The sequence below is a fragment of the Hylobates moloch genome, unplaced genomic scaffold, assembly GCF_009828535.3.
Source record: "Hylobates moloch isolate HMO894 unplaced genomic scaffold, HMol_V3 SCAFFOLD_11, whole genome shotgun sequence".
Classification (NCBI taxonomy): Eukaryota; Metazoa; Chordata; class Mammalia; order Primates; family Hylobatidae; genus Hylobates; species Hylobates moloch.
In genome coordinates, this window is record NW_026652286.1 from 16,395,346 (window position 1) to 16,408,264 (window position 12,919).

General features: G+C 37.9%; 1 protein-coding gene across 1 annotated transcript in view; it reads left to right on the forward strand.

Annotated features, from left to right (window-relative positions):
- DCDC1 (doublecortin domain containing 1) overlaps positions 1-12,919 on the forward strand; it is a 486,974-nt gene that overhangs the window by 60,438 nt on the left and 413,617 nt on the right. The window contains 1 exon segment of the mRNA XM_058424526.1: positions 11,810-12,015. Coding sequence (XP_058280509.1) covers positions 11,810-12,015 — 206 coding nt within the window.

Consider the following 12,919-nt stretch of genomic DNA (forward strand, 5'->3'; position numbering starts at 1 on the left):
GTAATGCAAACATAACATAATAAATGGTTCGTGCCCTGTGATTGCCTGAATATCTTAAATAAGATGAGGGGAAAACACTATTTAGACCTAATTCGTTAGGTCCAAGTTCTATTGTATGGAGCTCTGATTGTCTTTAAAACTTTTTGGTTGTGTATTTCTACTCTCTCCTATATATCCTATTCTATTACTGGGCTTTTAGAATTATCATTTACAGTGATTCATTTCAGTCCTGAGTTTCGTTAACCAGAAGTGAAACTTGGTATTATGAATAAGATTTTAAATCTTTTATATCCAATATTGTGAAGATGTAGTCACAGAAAAAAATGCATGAAAGGAGTTCTTGATACTACACCTAAGATCTAAATTTAAGCCTAGAGATTTTCTAACTGCCATGTGATCTACAAAATGAAATAATTTGCTATGACAGCTTGTGATTGACAAGAATATGTGTGAGCACATTTAAAATAGGCCATCTTTTCATGTAGAAGTGTCAGTGAAATGATGGATTCTCATAATTTTAATTATTGATGATTTGGAAATATTTCAATTCCACGACACACAAGACACATTCTAAATAGCAGCATAACACTTTTTCTCATATCTGCATCCATAATGAAATGTTCTGTCATATTTTGTTTTTCAAAAAATGCATTCATTTAATGAACCTGGATTCATGCATTATATTCTCTTCCATTATATGTCTACTGAATTTGTTGATTTTTAAATTGTTATGTTAAAAGCACAAGTTTCAATAGGTGACCCACTACTCACATCACATCATACCTTAATATTTCTGCTGCTAGATCTCAAGACAGAACACTATAGTGCTGCCTACACCAATGGCTGCTTTAGTCTTGCCAAAGCAGATACCAGCCTTTGTGGTGTTCACCGACAGGGCAACCACTGCTTAATTCAGTCAGCTAAGCTAGTTAGGACTGGCTTTCCCAAATTCCCTTTTATCTTTTGGTTTGAAGAGTTTATTTATTAGGTTAGATTGTTTGTACATTTTAACTTCCACTTTTCTATATATATTCAAAAGGAAGAAGATGGCATTATGTGGAGAAAAAAATAACCATTTTCTTCTCAGACAGCATATGATTCTTCTATTTCTATAAGTGAGGGTAAAACTATAGGAAAATATTTTATGTATTTTCTATTCCAAAGTTTTAAATCTGTAAATAAAAGAATAGAATATCCTTAGTATATAAAATAGATGTGGATTTGAAGACAATTATAAGAGATGGACCAAAAAAGTGTTCTTAGCCAGTACGAAAATCTATAGCCTGCATGTGGCTGGCAGCATCTCTTTATATTGTCAAATACCAAATCATTGAAAAACACTTAAATTCTTGACATAACCATAAAATATTGAATTATATTCATACACAGGGACTACATTTGTTTACTATACAGATGCTTGCAAACCTATACTCTCCTGTTAACTTGAATGCATTTACAAAATTGAAAATGAAACAGTTACCTTTAAATCAAATCACTTAGTTGTCTGCCTATGCTGCTTGTTACTTTACCGGAGAATTCATTTATATATTGTATAGTTATTCTTTCAGAGTGGTTTGCTTTTTGAACTTTTCACTTTTGAAGGCTTTAGATATCTTGTTAGGAGAGTTGTGAGAAATGCCTTATTGTTTATTTTATTTTATTTTGTTTTGTTTTGTTTTATTTTATTTTATTTTATTTATTTATTTATTTTTTGAGACGGAGTCTTGCTCTGTCGCCCAGGCTGGAGTGCAGTGGCATGATCTCAGCTCACTGCAAGCTCTGCCTCCCGAGTTCACGCCATTCTCCTGCCTCAGCCTCCCGCGTAGCTGGGACTACAGGCGCCCACCATCATGCCCGGCTAATTTTTTGTATTTTTAGTAGAGACAGGGTTTCACCATGTTAGCCAGGATGGTCTCGATCTCCTGACCTTGTGATCCGCCCGCCTCGGCCTCCCAAAGTGCTGGGATTACAGGCTTGAGCCACCGCGCCCCGCTTATTGTTTATTTTAAAGGACCCTAGACTCGAAGTCAGCTGATGTTGCAACATTCTAGTCCCTGTGTCTGGTCTTGGGCAAACCGGTCTGCACTTCAATGTCCTTATCTGTAATATAGATGAAGTAATACTTTAAATGACTATTGGATATTTCTAATAAAGATAAATAATTTGAAAATTAAGTGTCTATAAGCCCCTGGTCTAAACAGAAAACTGAGAATACCATCTTATAAACATAACTAAGACTTCAAGTTAGTCAGAACTTTGTGTCCACTTTTACCTTTCTAGAATAGCTGGCTGGGTTCAGGAAAATAACAACAACAAAATTTGTTTCTACTTTCTTCATTACTGCCAGGAAAGCAAACTAGAGTGTGAACCTGGGCCAGTCACTTAATCTCACTAAGCCCAAGTTTCTTCATCCATAAATTGAGCATAATAGTTTATACCTCAGCCAGGTGTGGTGGCTCTTGCCTGTAATCCCAGCACTTTGGGAGGCCGATGCAAGGCAAGCAAATCATGAGGTCAAGAGATCAACACTATCCTGGCCAACATGGTGAAATCCCATCTCTACTAAAAATACAAAAATTAGCTGGGCATGGTGGCGCGAGCCTGTGGTCCCAGATACTCGGGAGGCTGAGGCAGGAGAATTGCTTGAACGTGGGAGGCAGAGGTTGCAGTGAGCTGAGATCATGCCACTGCACTCCACCCTGGCGACAGAGCGAGACTCTGTCTCTAAAAACAAACAAACAAAAAGTTTACATCTCGCAGATGTATTATGGGAAGTAAAGAAGATGATATAAAAACCTGGCATTACCTAAAATGTTATTTTTCTACCTGCCCTTATTTATTTTCCTTCTTTTGCTCCATTCTTTCTAGGTATGTTTCCACAAGCTTTTCATACAAGTTGTCACACATATCTGATTTTACTAACAAAGGTATTTGCTAGGTCTGAGATCTTGAAATAAATACAACCAAATTAAAATACCTGCCAAGTAGTTATGTATACCGCATGATATGGGAATCTGAGTTAAAGACTTTGAACTCTCAATATCTAAGGTGTAGGTCAAAATCAAGCCCTTTTATAAAAGGAGCCCCAAGTGGCCTTAATCTGCTCCATTCCAAAAGTTGTATTTTAAAATATGTTCATGACCCAGGGCTAGCCTTAACTTTAAGCTGCCATAACTTATTTAAAGAAAGTTCATAGAAAAGTTCAGGGAAAGGGTGACAACATTTTGATTGGCACAATAGATGGGATGTTTGTAATTTTAATCAAATGTAAATTGAAGACATACTTCAAATGATATGTCAGACTAGTGTTACTGAGTTAAAATCTAATGACAACCACTGTCATTATTAGTTAAATATAGCCATCATGCCTATAGCAATAAATGATGACACTTAAGAACATGCAGAAACAAAGAGCACAAGTATTTAGAGAAAAGGGAGTGACTAGAAACTCAGTTGAATGCAGGAATGTGACCTGGATTTAATCTATTTACCAAACATAGAAGCAATTGTATTTTGGGCAGATGATATAATTGAATATAGCAGTATGTTTTCTTACTGTCAGAGCATTTGTATTTTATAAACTCATCTTGCATTCATGAAATGATGTGCTTATTCATATTTAATGTCATTATCTATACCTACTTGACAGTCAGAGCGTTGTGTTTTCAAATTTATTGCCCAACTACAAGAGAACGAATTTTTAAAATTAAGATTTTTAATAAGCTTGTGGATTTGAAGTTGCAAGTTTGCTGCTTTTTATTCTAGAAGTAAAAGAAGGCAGTATTCTTTTTACTTGGTACAAGCAAAATGGAAAATTATAATGTTGGGAGCATCCAGATTTATTTCATTTTATGACAGACATTGGCTTTTTTGAAGTAGACTGAGGAAATATAATTATATTGTAGATAGACCTTTTAACAGAAAAGCAAGCTAAGAAGTGCTTTATCTTTTTCATGGTTTGGTTAAAAATAAAATCATGAAAATAAAATAAGACATGGATTCTATCAAATAAAATACAATCTATGGTTGGAACATAAGGTTCTCTGAGTGCTTTGGGAGAGTAAGTATATGAACAGTCAGGTGGACATGGCAGTCCCTGAGCAGCTGAGACACGACCCTTTTGGGAACTATTTTCCAAGGTTATGCTAAACCTTAGGTCCTCACTAGAGTCCAGTCACCACCTGCATCCTAATCCAGCAGAATCTTAACTTTCCAGAGAAAAGTACCTGAGGAGAGGAGGACTGGGACAGGTCTAGGTCTGATTGCTTTGGAAACCACCAGGTGTGGCTAGCAAATTTACAGGGGATAAGGTAATCAGGTGAAACAAGGGCCCTTTCTTTGGCAGTTGGTTGTGGAGGGCAGAGACCTTGCTGAAAGAACTATCAACAAGGTAGTGATTCAAGAACAGTCCAAAGGGAAAAAGGTAGAGATTCAAGAACATTCCAAAGGAGAAAAGGTTGAGACTCAAGAGCAATCCAAAGGGGAACTCGGATGTTACTGCTGTTGAGATTTGTGAACTCCGAATATCTGAGACAGGTCTCAGTCAATTTAGGAAGCTTATTTTGCCAAAGTTAAGGATACGTGACACAGCCTCAGGAGGTCCTGATGACATGTGCCCAAGGTGGTCCGAGCACAGCTTGGTTTTATGCATTTCAGGGACACATGAGACATCAATCAATATATGTAAGATGAACATTGGTTTGGTCCAGAAAAGCAGTACAACTCAAACCAAAGGTAGGGCAACTCAAAGTGGGGAGGGGCCATTAAGGTCAAAGGTAGATAAGAGACAAATGGTTGCTTTCTTTTGAGTCTCTAATTAGCCTTTTAACCTGATTCTTATAAAGGTACCAAATAGCCTCAGCCCTAGGAGTTGAAAATTTTTGAATTTTTGGAGATGAGAAAGTTAATGCAAGACAGAAATGTAGGAAGCATTTGTTAATAATGGCTAGTATGGGGGCCGGGCGTGGTGGCTCATGCCTGTAATCCCAGCACTTTGGGAGGCCAACACTGGCAGATCACAAGGTCAGGAGTTTGAGACCAGCCTGGCCAATAAGGTGAAAACCCGTCTCTACTAAAAATATAAAAAATTAGCCAGGCGCGGTGGTGCACGCCTGTTGTCCCAGTTACTCGGGAGGCTGAGGCAGGAGAATTGCATGAGATTGCAGTGAGCCGAGATCATGACACTGCACTCCAGCCTGGGTGACATAGCGAGACTCCGTCTCAAAAATAAAATAAAATAAAATAAAATAAAATAAAATAAAATAAAATAAAATAAAAAAAAAAAAAGGCTAGTATGTTTTCCTAGAAATTCAAAGTAGATTTAGATAGCATTAGGATTCTTGTTTGAATTGCTTGGCTTCCTGCCCCACATACCCTCCAGTCCCCTCACTATTTTGTTGCTACTCACTCCATTCACCCCCAGCCTTTGAGAATAGCCTCTTCCTCACCAGGGCTGAAGCCTTGTCAAGTCTTTGCTGACCGTCTTCAGTTTCTTTGTGTTGGCATGGAAGAGTCAGATTCTGTTTTTCTTCTTGCTTCTGGATGTAATAATGCTTACCCTGGCTGTCAGCCCTCGAACCACATTTATTGATATGAAAGCATATGTCCTCAGAGGAGTGATGTACAGAAGAATCACTTCCTGTTGCTAAATAGGAGGGTTCCCCGGTTGATACGGTCTGGCTCTGTGTCCCCACGGAAATCTCATATTGAATTGTAATCTGAAATGTAATCCCCTCATGTTGGGGGAGATGCCTTGTGGGAGGTAATTAGATCATGGCGGTGGTCCCTTCCATGCTGTTCTCATGATAGTGAGTTCTCACCAGATCTTATGGCTTTATAAGGGGCTTTTTGCCTCTTTGCTCTGCACTTCTCCTTCCTGCCACACTGTGAAGAGGATGTGTTTGCTTCTCCTTCCACCATGATTCTAAGTTTCCTGAGGCCCCCATAGCCATGCTGAACTGTAAGTCAATTGAACCTCTTTTTAAATAAATTACCCAGTCTTCGGTATGTCTTTATTAGTGGCGTGAAAATGCACTAATACAGTAAATTGGTACCAGGTAGTGGAGTGCTGCTGTAAAGATACCCAAAAATGAAGCAACTTTGGAACTAGGTAATGGGCAGAGATTGGGACAGTTTGGAGGGCTCAGAAGAAGACAGAAAGATGTGGAAAGTTTGGAATGTCCTAGAGACTTGTTGAATGGCTTTGACCAAAATGCTGTTGTTGACTGGAGCAGTAAGGGAAGATCTTAAACTGGATCCTGAGAAGGACCTGAGTCTGAATAGGTGAAGTATGGGGTTAAAAGTGAACAGGGATAATGAACAGATTTGCTTAGGTAAAATAGTACTTCAAACTAGGGTAAGAGAAGAACAGAGAGTTTGAATGGCATTAGATTGTAAACTCTTCTGTTAGACATAAGGTTAGGAAAAAAGACTTGTATCTTTTTTCGTATTCCTTGTGCAGAATCTGGCACATAGGATACACTCAACAAGTATTTGTTGACTGCCTGACAGACCCCTGATGAGCTGGCTAGCTGGCTGGCTGGCTGGCTGACTGACTGACGAGGAGAAAACTTCAAAAACTAGTTCCAAGAGTTTTCTCTTTAGGTAATGATAAAATTGATGTCTTAGGAAAATTCAGTGATTAGTGTAAAGAATGTCAGATGTGATGGAGGAGAATCATATACAATTAGAAAGCTCTTGCAGATTTTAGGAGGCAGAGACAGAAATGGACAAATGGGTCTGGTTGGAAATGGAAAAAAAATGATGCTTTGAAGAGTTACTGTGAAAAATGAATAACTGAGAGGTCTCCCTTCCTTTACCGTGTCTCAGGTCAGATTCCCTAGAAGCAGAACCTGATATGAGGATTTTAGTGCAAGAGACTTGTTGAGGGAATACTCTCAGTTGAACCATGTAAGGGAGTGAGAGAAGGAGCCTAGAGCAGAGCAAGAAGCACGGCCAAGACACGTGTTCACTGGAAATCTAGCTCCAGTCTGAAATGTGAAAGACACCAGAGAATTGCTCCCCTTTGAGGCAAGGGGACTGGCTACTATGTCCCAGAATCAGCCAATCATTGGCTGTCGGCTGGCTCCTTAGGTAGGAGGGAGGAGATCACAACCTTGCAGGCATTTCCTGACTAGGTTTCTTTCAGTCAAAGGCAATTCTCAGAAGGGTGCAGCTGTGTGATGGTCACAGCCAGGACTCACAGCAGCTGGAGTTTGGGTGCACTAGCCTGCTAAAAGGCACCTTGGTGGGGCACCAACAGTGTCTACTACACTATGCACTATAGTCGACCTTCTGTATCCATGGGTTCTGCATCTGCGGGTTCAACCAACTATGGATCAAAAATCCTCAGAAGAAAAGAGCTATAAAAAATAACAATAGAATAATAAAAAATAATACGAACAAAAATACAGTATAACAACTATTTACTTAGCATTCACATTGTATTAGGTATTATAAATAATCTAGAGATGATTTAAAGTACACAGGGGGATGTGTGTAGGTTATATACAAATACTACTACATTTTATATAAGGGACTTGAGCATCTACAGATTTTGGTATCCTAGGGGTCTTGAAACCAAGCCTCCATGGATACCCAGGGACAACTGTACTTTCTTCACATAGCACCCTGCTGAGAATCTTCCAACAGCTTCCCATCACATCCAGAATAAAACCCAAATCCTTTATCTTGACCTGAACAATGTGGCCCCTTTCTGCCTCTTTGGCTTTAACCACATACACTCTTTCTGTTTTCTTTCTTTCTTCCTTCCTTTCTTTCTTTCCTTTCTTTCTTTTTCTTTCTTTCTTTCTTTCTTTTTTCTTTCTTTCTTTCTTTTCTTTCTTTCTTTCTCTTTCTTTGTCTCTTTCTCTTCTTTCTTTCTCTTTCTTTGTCTCTTTCTTTCTCTTCTTTCTCTCTTTCTCTTTCTTTCTTTCTTTCTTTCTTTCTTTCTTTCTTTCTTTCTTTCTTTCTTTCTTTCTCTCTCTCTCTCCTTCTTTTCCTCCCTCCCTCCCTTCCTTCCTTCCTTCCATCCTCCTTCCTTCCTTCTTTCCTTCCTCTCTCTCTCTTTCTCTCTTTCTTTCTCTCTCTCCTTCCCTCCCTGTCTCTTCCCTCCCATCCCCTCCCCTCCCCGAGTTTCACTCTTGTTGCCCAGGCTGGAGTGCAGTGGCACCATCTCGGCTCACTGCAACCTCTGCCTCCTGAATTCAAGCAATTCTCCTGCCTCAGCCTCCCAAGTAGCTGGGACCACAGGCGTCCACCACAATGCCTGGCTGATTTTTTGTATTTTTAGTAGAGACAGGGTCTCACCATGTTGGCCAGGCTGGTCTTGAACTCCTGACCCTGGGTGATCCACCCGCCTTGGCCACCCAAAGTGCTGGGATTACAGGCATGAGCCACTGCGCCCAGTCTATTTTTCTTTCTTAAACATGCCAGGCCCATCCTCATTTCGAGTCTCTGTGCTTGGTTTTCACTCTGCTTGGAATACCTTTCCCCCAGATTTTCACAACTAACTTCTCATCTCATAGGCCTCTCTGTTCAAAGAGACCTTACATTGTCAGTTTCTCTGCCAGAGCCTGTGAACTGCACAAGCAGCTCTGTCCTCCTTACAGTTGTTGCCCTGGTGCCTTGATGTGTGGACACCCAGTAAATATTGTTGAATGAATAAGCAATTAGTTGGAGAGAAATGAATAAGCAGTATGGGTTCAAGGTCTCGCTGAGAGAGTGGATAACTGTAAAAGAAGTGGAAACACTGACAGAAATAAGAACTGTGAAGGGTGAGATAGTTTGTGCAGAAAGATATGAAATTTTGCTTTAGACATTGAATTTGAGATGTATGGTAGTGGCAAAAGAGTGCAATGATTAGGAGCACAGCTTCTTGAACTAAATTCATGTCCCAGTGCCACCACATACCAGTTGTATGATCTTGGGCAAGTTAATGCCTCTGTGCCTCAGTTTCCTCAACTGTAAATAAAAGTTGTTGAGAGAACTAAATAAGTTAATATCTATAAATCACATAAATGGAGCCTGGCTATAGTGCTGTTTTTCATGGAATTTAAGGAGTTCTGCATGTGAAAGAGACAGTTTCAGTCAGGGCTGGGACTAGAGTTGGGTGAGTGAAGTATCACTGGGACACAATTTGAGGAGGCACTCGCTCTGAGTGTTCTGTGAGGGCCCTGTACAGCTTCCTTAAATTTTGCCTCATTGGCCTTCACTCCCCTCACCCTAGTCCTGGCCTTGGATTCTCTAAATCTTGGCGCCTGTAACATCTCCTCCCTCTGGCCTTAGTGGGCATGGTTTCTTGCTCTTTCTAATTTCTGGGTTGCCTAACTGTCCTTCGGTTGCTTCTCAGCCTTTTCTATCACTTACATAACCAATTCCCTGCAGTCAGTTTCCTCTGCTCAAATACTCTGGGTAGATTCTGTTTTCCTGATTGGACCCTGACTGATGTAACAATTAATATACTCCAACACTCCATAATAAGCAATAGAACTTCAGGGAGGTGAGGGAAGAAGCCAACATTTATGGAATGACTTCAATATGTTAGGTAATTTTACATATAAGATATTTAATCCCTGTCAGGTAGTGGAGTGATGCTCACTAGATAATTTTAAATGAGAAATCTGAAATTCAGGGAGGTATAGTGCATCCAGTGTCACTAAGAAACAGAGCTAGGGTTCAAACGTAGTTTGAAGGTAGAGTTAATACCCTTTCACCATGCAAAGCATCTAGGGGCATCCAGATTGTGGGTAAACTCCCATTACACTACAATAATTCATTTGTATTTTTGTCCCCCGTGAGAGATTTTTTTTTTTTCCCAGAGAAATACTGACTGACAGTGATCAGCACCTATGGACCTCCTCCTCTTCTTTTTTTCTTCTTTATTTATTGAGGTCACATAATGCAAAATTAATAATTTTAAAGTAAGCAATTTAGTAGCATTTAGTGCATTCACACTGTTGTGCAACTAACACCTCTATCTAGTTCCAAAATATTTCCATCATTTCAAAATAAAACCCCTTACCCATTAAGCTTCTCTTCAATCCCCTCTCCTCCCTGCTGCTGGCAACCATCAGTATATGTTCTGTTTTTATAGATTTACCTATTCTGATATTTCATGTAAATGGAATCATACAGTATGTCACCTTTTTTATGTCTGGCTTCTTTCATTTAGCATAATGTTTTTGAGGTTTGTCCATATTGTAGCAAGTATCAGTACTTCATTCTTTTTTATGGCTGAATTATATTCCATCTGTGTTATACATTGTACTACCATTTGTTTATCCATTCATCTATTGATGGACATTTGGTTACCACATGTTGGCTATTGTAAATAGTGCTGCTATGAACATGTGTGTGCATGTACTTACTTGAGTATCTGTTTGCAATTCTTTTGGCTATTTATGAACTCATTAACTTATAGCTCATTTTTCTATTATAATTTCTAATTCCTATTAATTTCAGTTTACAAAATGAAAACACACAGTAACAAATTTCTGTTAAAACGTTTTTTCTCTTTTTGAAGGCTTATGTCTATAGTCTTATAATCTGGTTTTAATTTAATCTGCAAGTTTTGTTTATCTATCTGCTACAGTATATGTGTTTTTATATGTGTATATGTGTGTGAGTAACAGAGAGTGAAAGAGGGGATAAGAATAGAGGATTTTTGTTGTTGTCGTTGTTGAACATTTAATATAGCCATTCTGAGACTTGAAGGTTATTACAACCACTGGCTTGTTTTTCATATCAATATTAGCAGATTTTATGTAAAGTAACATGTCTAGGTCAAAGAGGCCAAGCTTCTTTCAAGGTAAGTGCTAACAGAGAAAGATCATTTGAAAATCTGGGCAAATTTCAATGCAAAATAGCAATAAATGCAGCTATTTTCAGTTACCTATAAATAAAATTATGTTTCTGTCAGAACAAATGAGCAGATGAGGGAGGGATCATTGTATTTTTGTAATTTGTGTAAGAAGAAAATATGATTAAAATAAATTGAATGCACAAATAAGTAGCTCAGGTGCAAATTATTTATTTATGAAACAAAACCTCTTGAAAAGAGAAGAATGCCGACGGCAACTTAGTATGCAATATACTGCACTCCTGTTCTTACCCTTACATTTTCAAAGTCATACATAGTAATTTAGTTGCACTCCTGTTTATCCTAGTGGGAGTTTTAAAACTTAAATTTCTGCACACAGCTTTGAAAATGTATAGGTCAAAGTAAACTGTTAATGAAAAACTGTTTTTCATTTTCAGTGAAATAGTTTAAATCTCTCACCAAGGATGTCCTAGAAGGCACCTTCCTTCTAGTCACAAGAGAAGAATTATAGTATAATGTTACTATTTGGAGGTCAGCATCTTTAAAGCAACATAGATAAGAAATCATATTAAAGAGAAAAGAAATGTTTCCCAACCCTAAAGAACATAAAAGTTCAGGACCTATGTTGTTTTATAGTAAGCAAAGGACACTGGATATTTTCAATAGACCCTTTCAGCTGGGTGCGTTTAATCAGTAATAGAGGCATGCTAAGGTGAATTTTAATTAGGACTAAATTGTGGTATTACTCTTTCATACCCTGAACATCTGTTCCTTTCAGAAATGATGATTTATGCAGGCTATCAGAGCAGACAGCTTGCTACAGCTTATGTCACGGTTAGTAAGTAACTGGTGGTAGCATTTCAGAAAACCAGCATCTAAGTGGAGACTGGCCAGTGTATAATACACAGGTAATAGAAGGAGGGAAGTATGATGTGTCCATTTTTAATTTTGAAGCCAAATATTGACTTGACTTAAAAAATTATCTTCTAGACCATCTGTTGTTAATGAAGAAAATAACTTGGACAATGAATGGGTTGATGCTTCCTACTGATGTCAAAAGACGGAAAACCAAGCCTGTTCTTTCTATTAGAATGAAGAAACTTACTGAGAGGACCTCAGTCTGAATTCTGTTCTTTAAGAATGGCATGGGGCAGGATGGGCATGAGATTACAGTGGGAAAAGAAACAATGAAAAAGGTAATTTTTTATTAAATATTGAACTATGAATTTAATTTCAAAGTTTTGTGGCTATTGAAATGTGTTGTTTTTTCTTCTAAATATCAATGTCAACAAATAAACAAATATTAAGAAGACATTATATAGAACTAAAAAATTCTATATAAACCTGTTTATAAGTCTGCTTATTGCACTAATACCATAAATTACCTTAGCAAAGCAACAATATTTCAGGAAATTATTTGGCTAATGTAGTTAGCCATTTACCTAGTTAAAATGTTGTGTTTATACTAGAGAAAACATTCTAAACATTCTAATTAGTTACAATATTTTATAAGCTATTTAGATTGAAGCCAGTCTAACCTGGCTTCCAGTCTCAAATCTCTTTTCATTCAGAATAGTGGTAGGACCTAAAAGCATCCTTGCTCCTCTAAAGAATTAGCAAAGTCCCAAATCACTAAAATGCAGTCTCAAAGTATTCATATAAGTTTTTAAAAACAAATCTAAGGGACCTAAGAAAAATCGCGAAACAAGCCAACTTTAAAAAACAAAATTTAAAGTATTACTTGTCATACAAATGCGTGTTTCTTAGAAGGTGTTTGTACTTTCTAAAACATCTTTGATATTAAAAAATACCGAGGAGCTAATGGGAATTTGAAACACACATACATTTTTATACAGATAAGGATTTTTCAACCAATTTTAAAGCAACCTAATAATAATATAGTAACAACTGTGTTAAGAATGTATGAGAGACAGTAAAACATAACCAAATGCCTAGGCTTGAATCTTGACTTCACCATTCACTAGCTATGAGGCCTTGGACACCTTTGTTTCCCTGAGCCTCAGTTTCTTCATCTAAAAAAATGGAGATAACAGTACTGCCCACTTCATAGAGTTGCTGCAAGGATTTAATGTGATATTA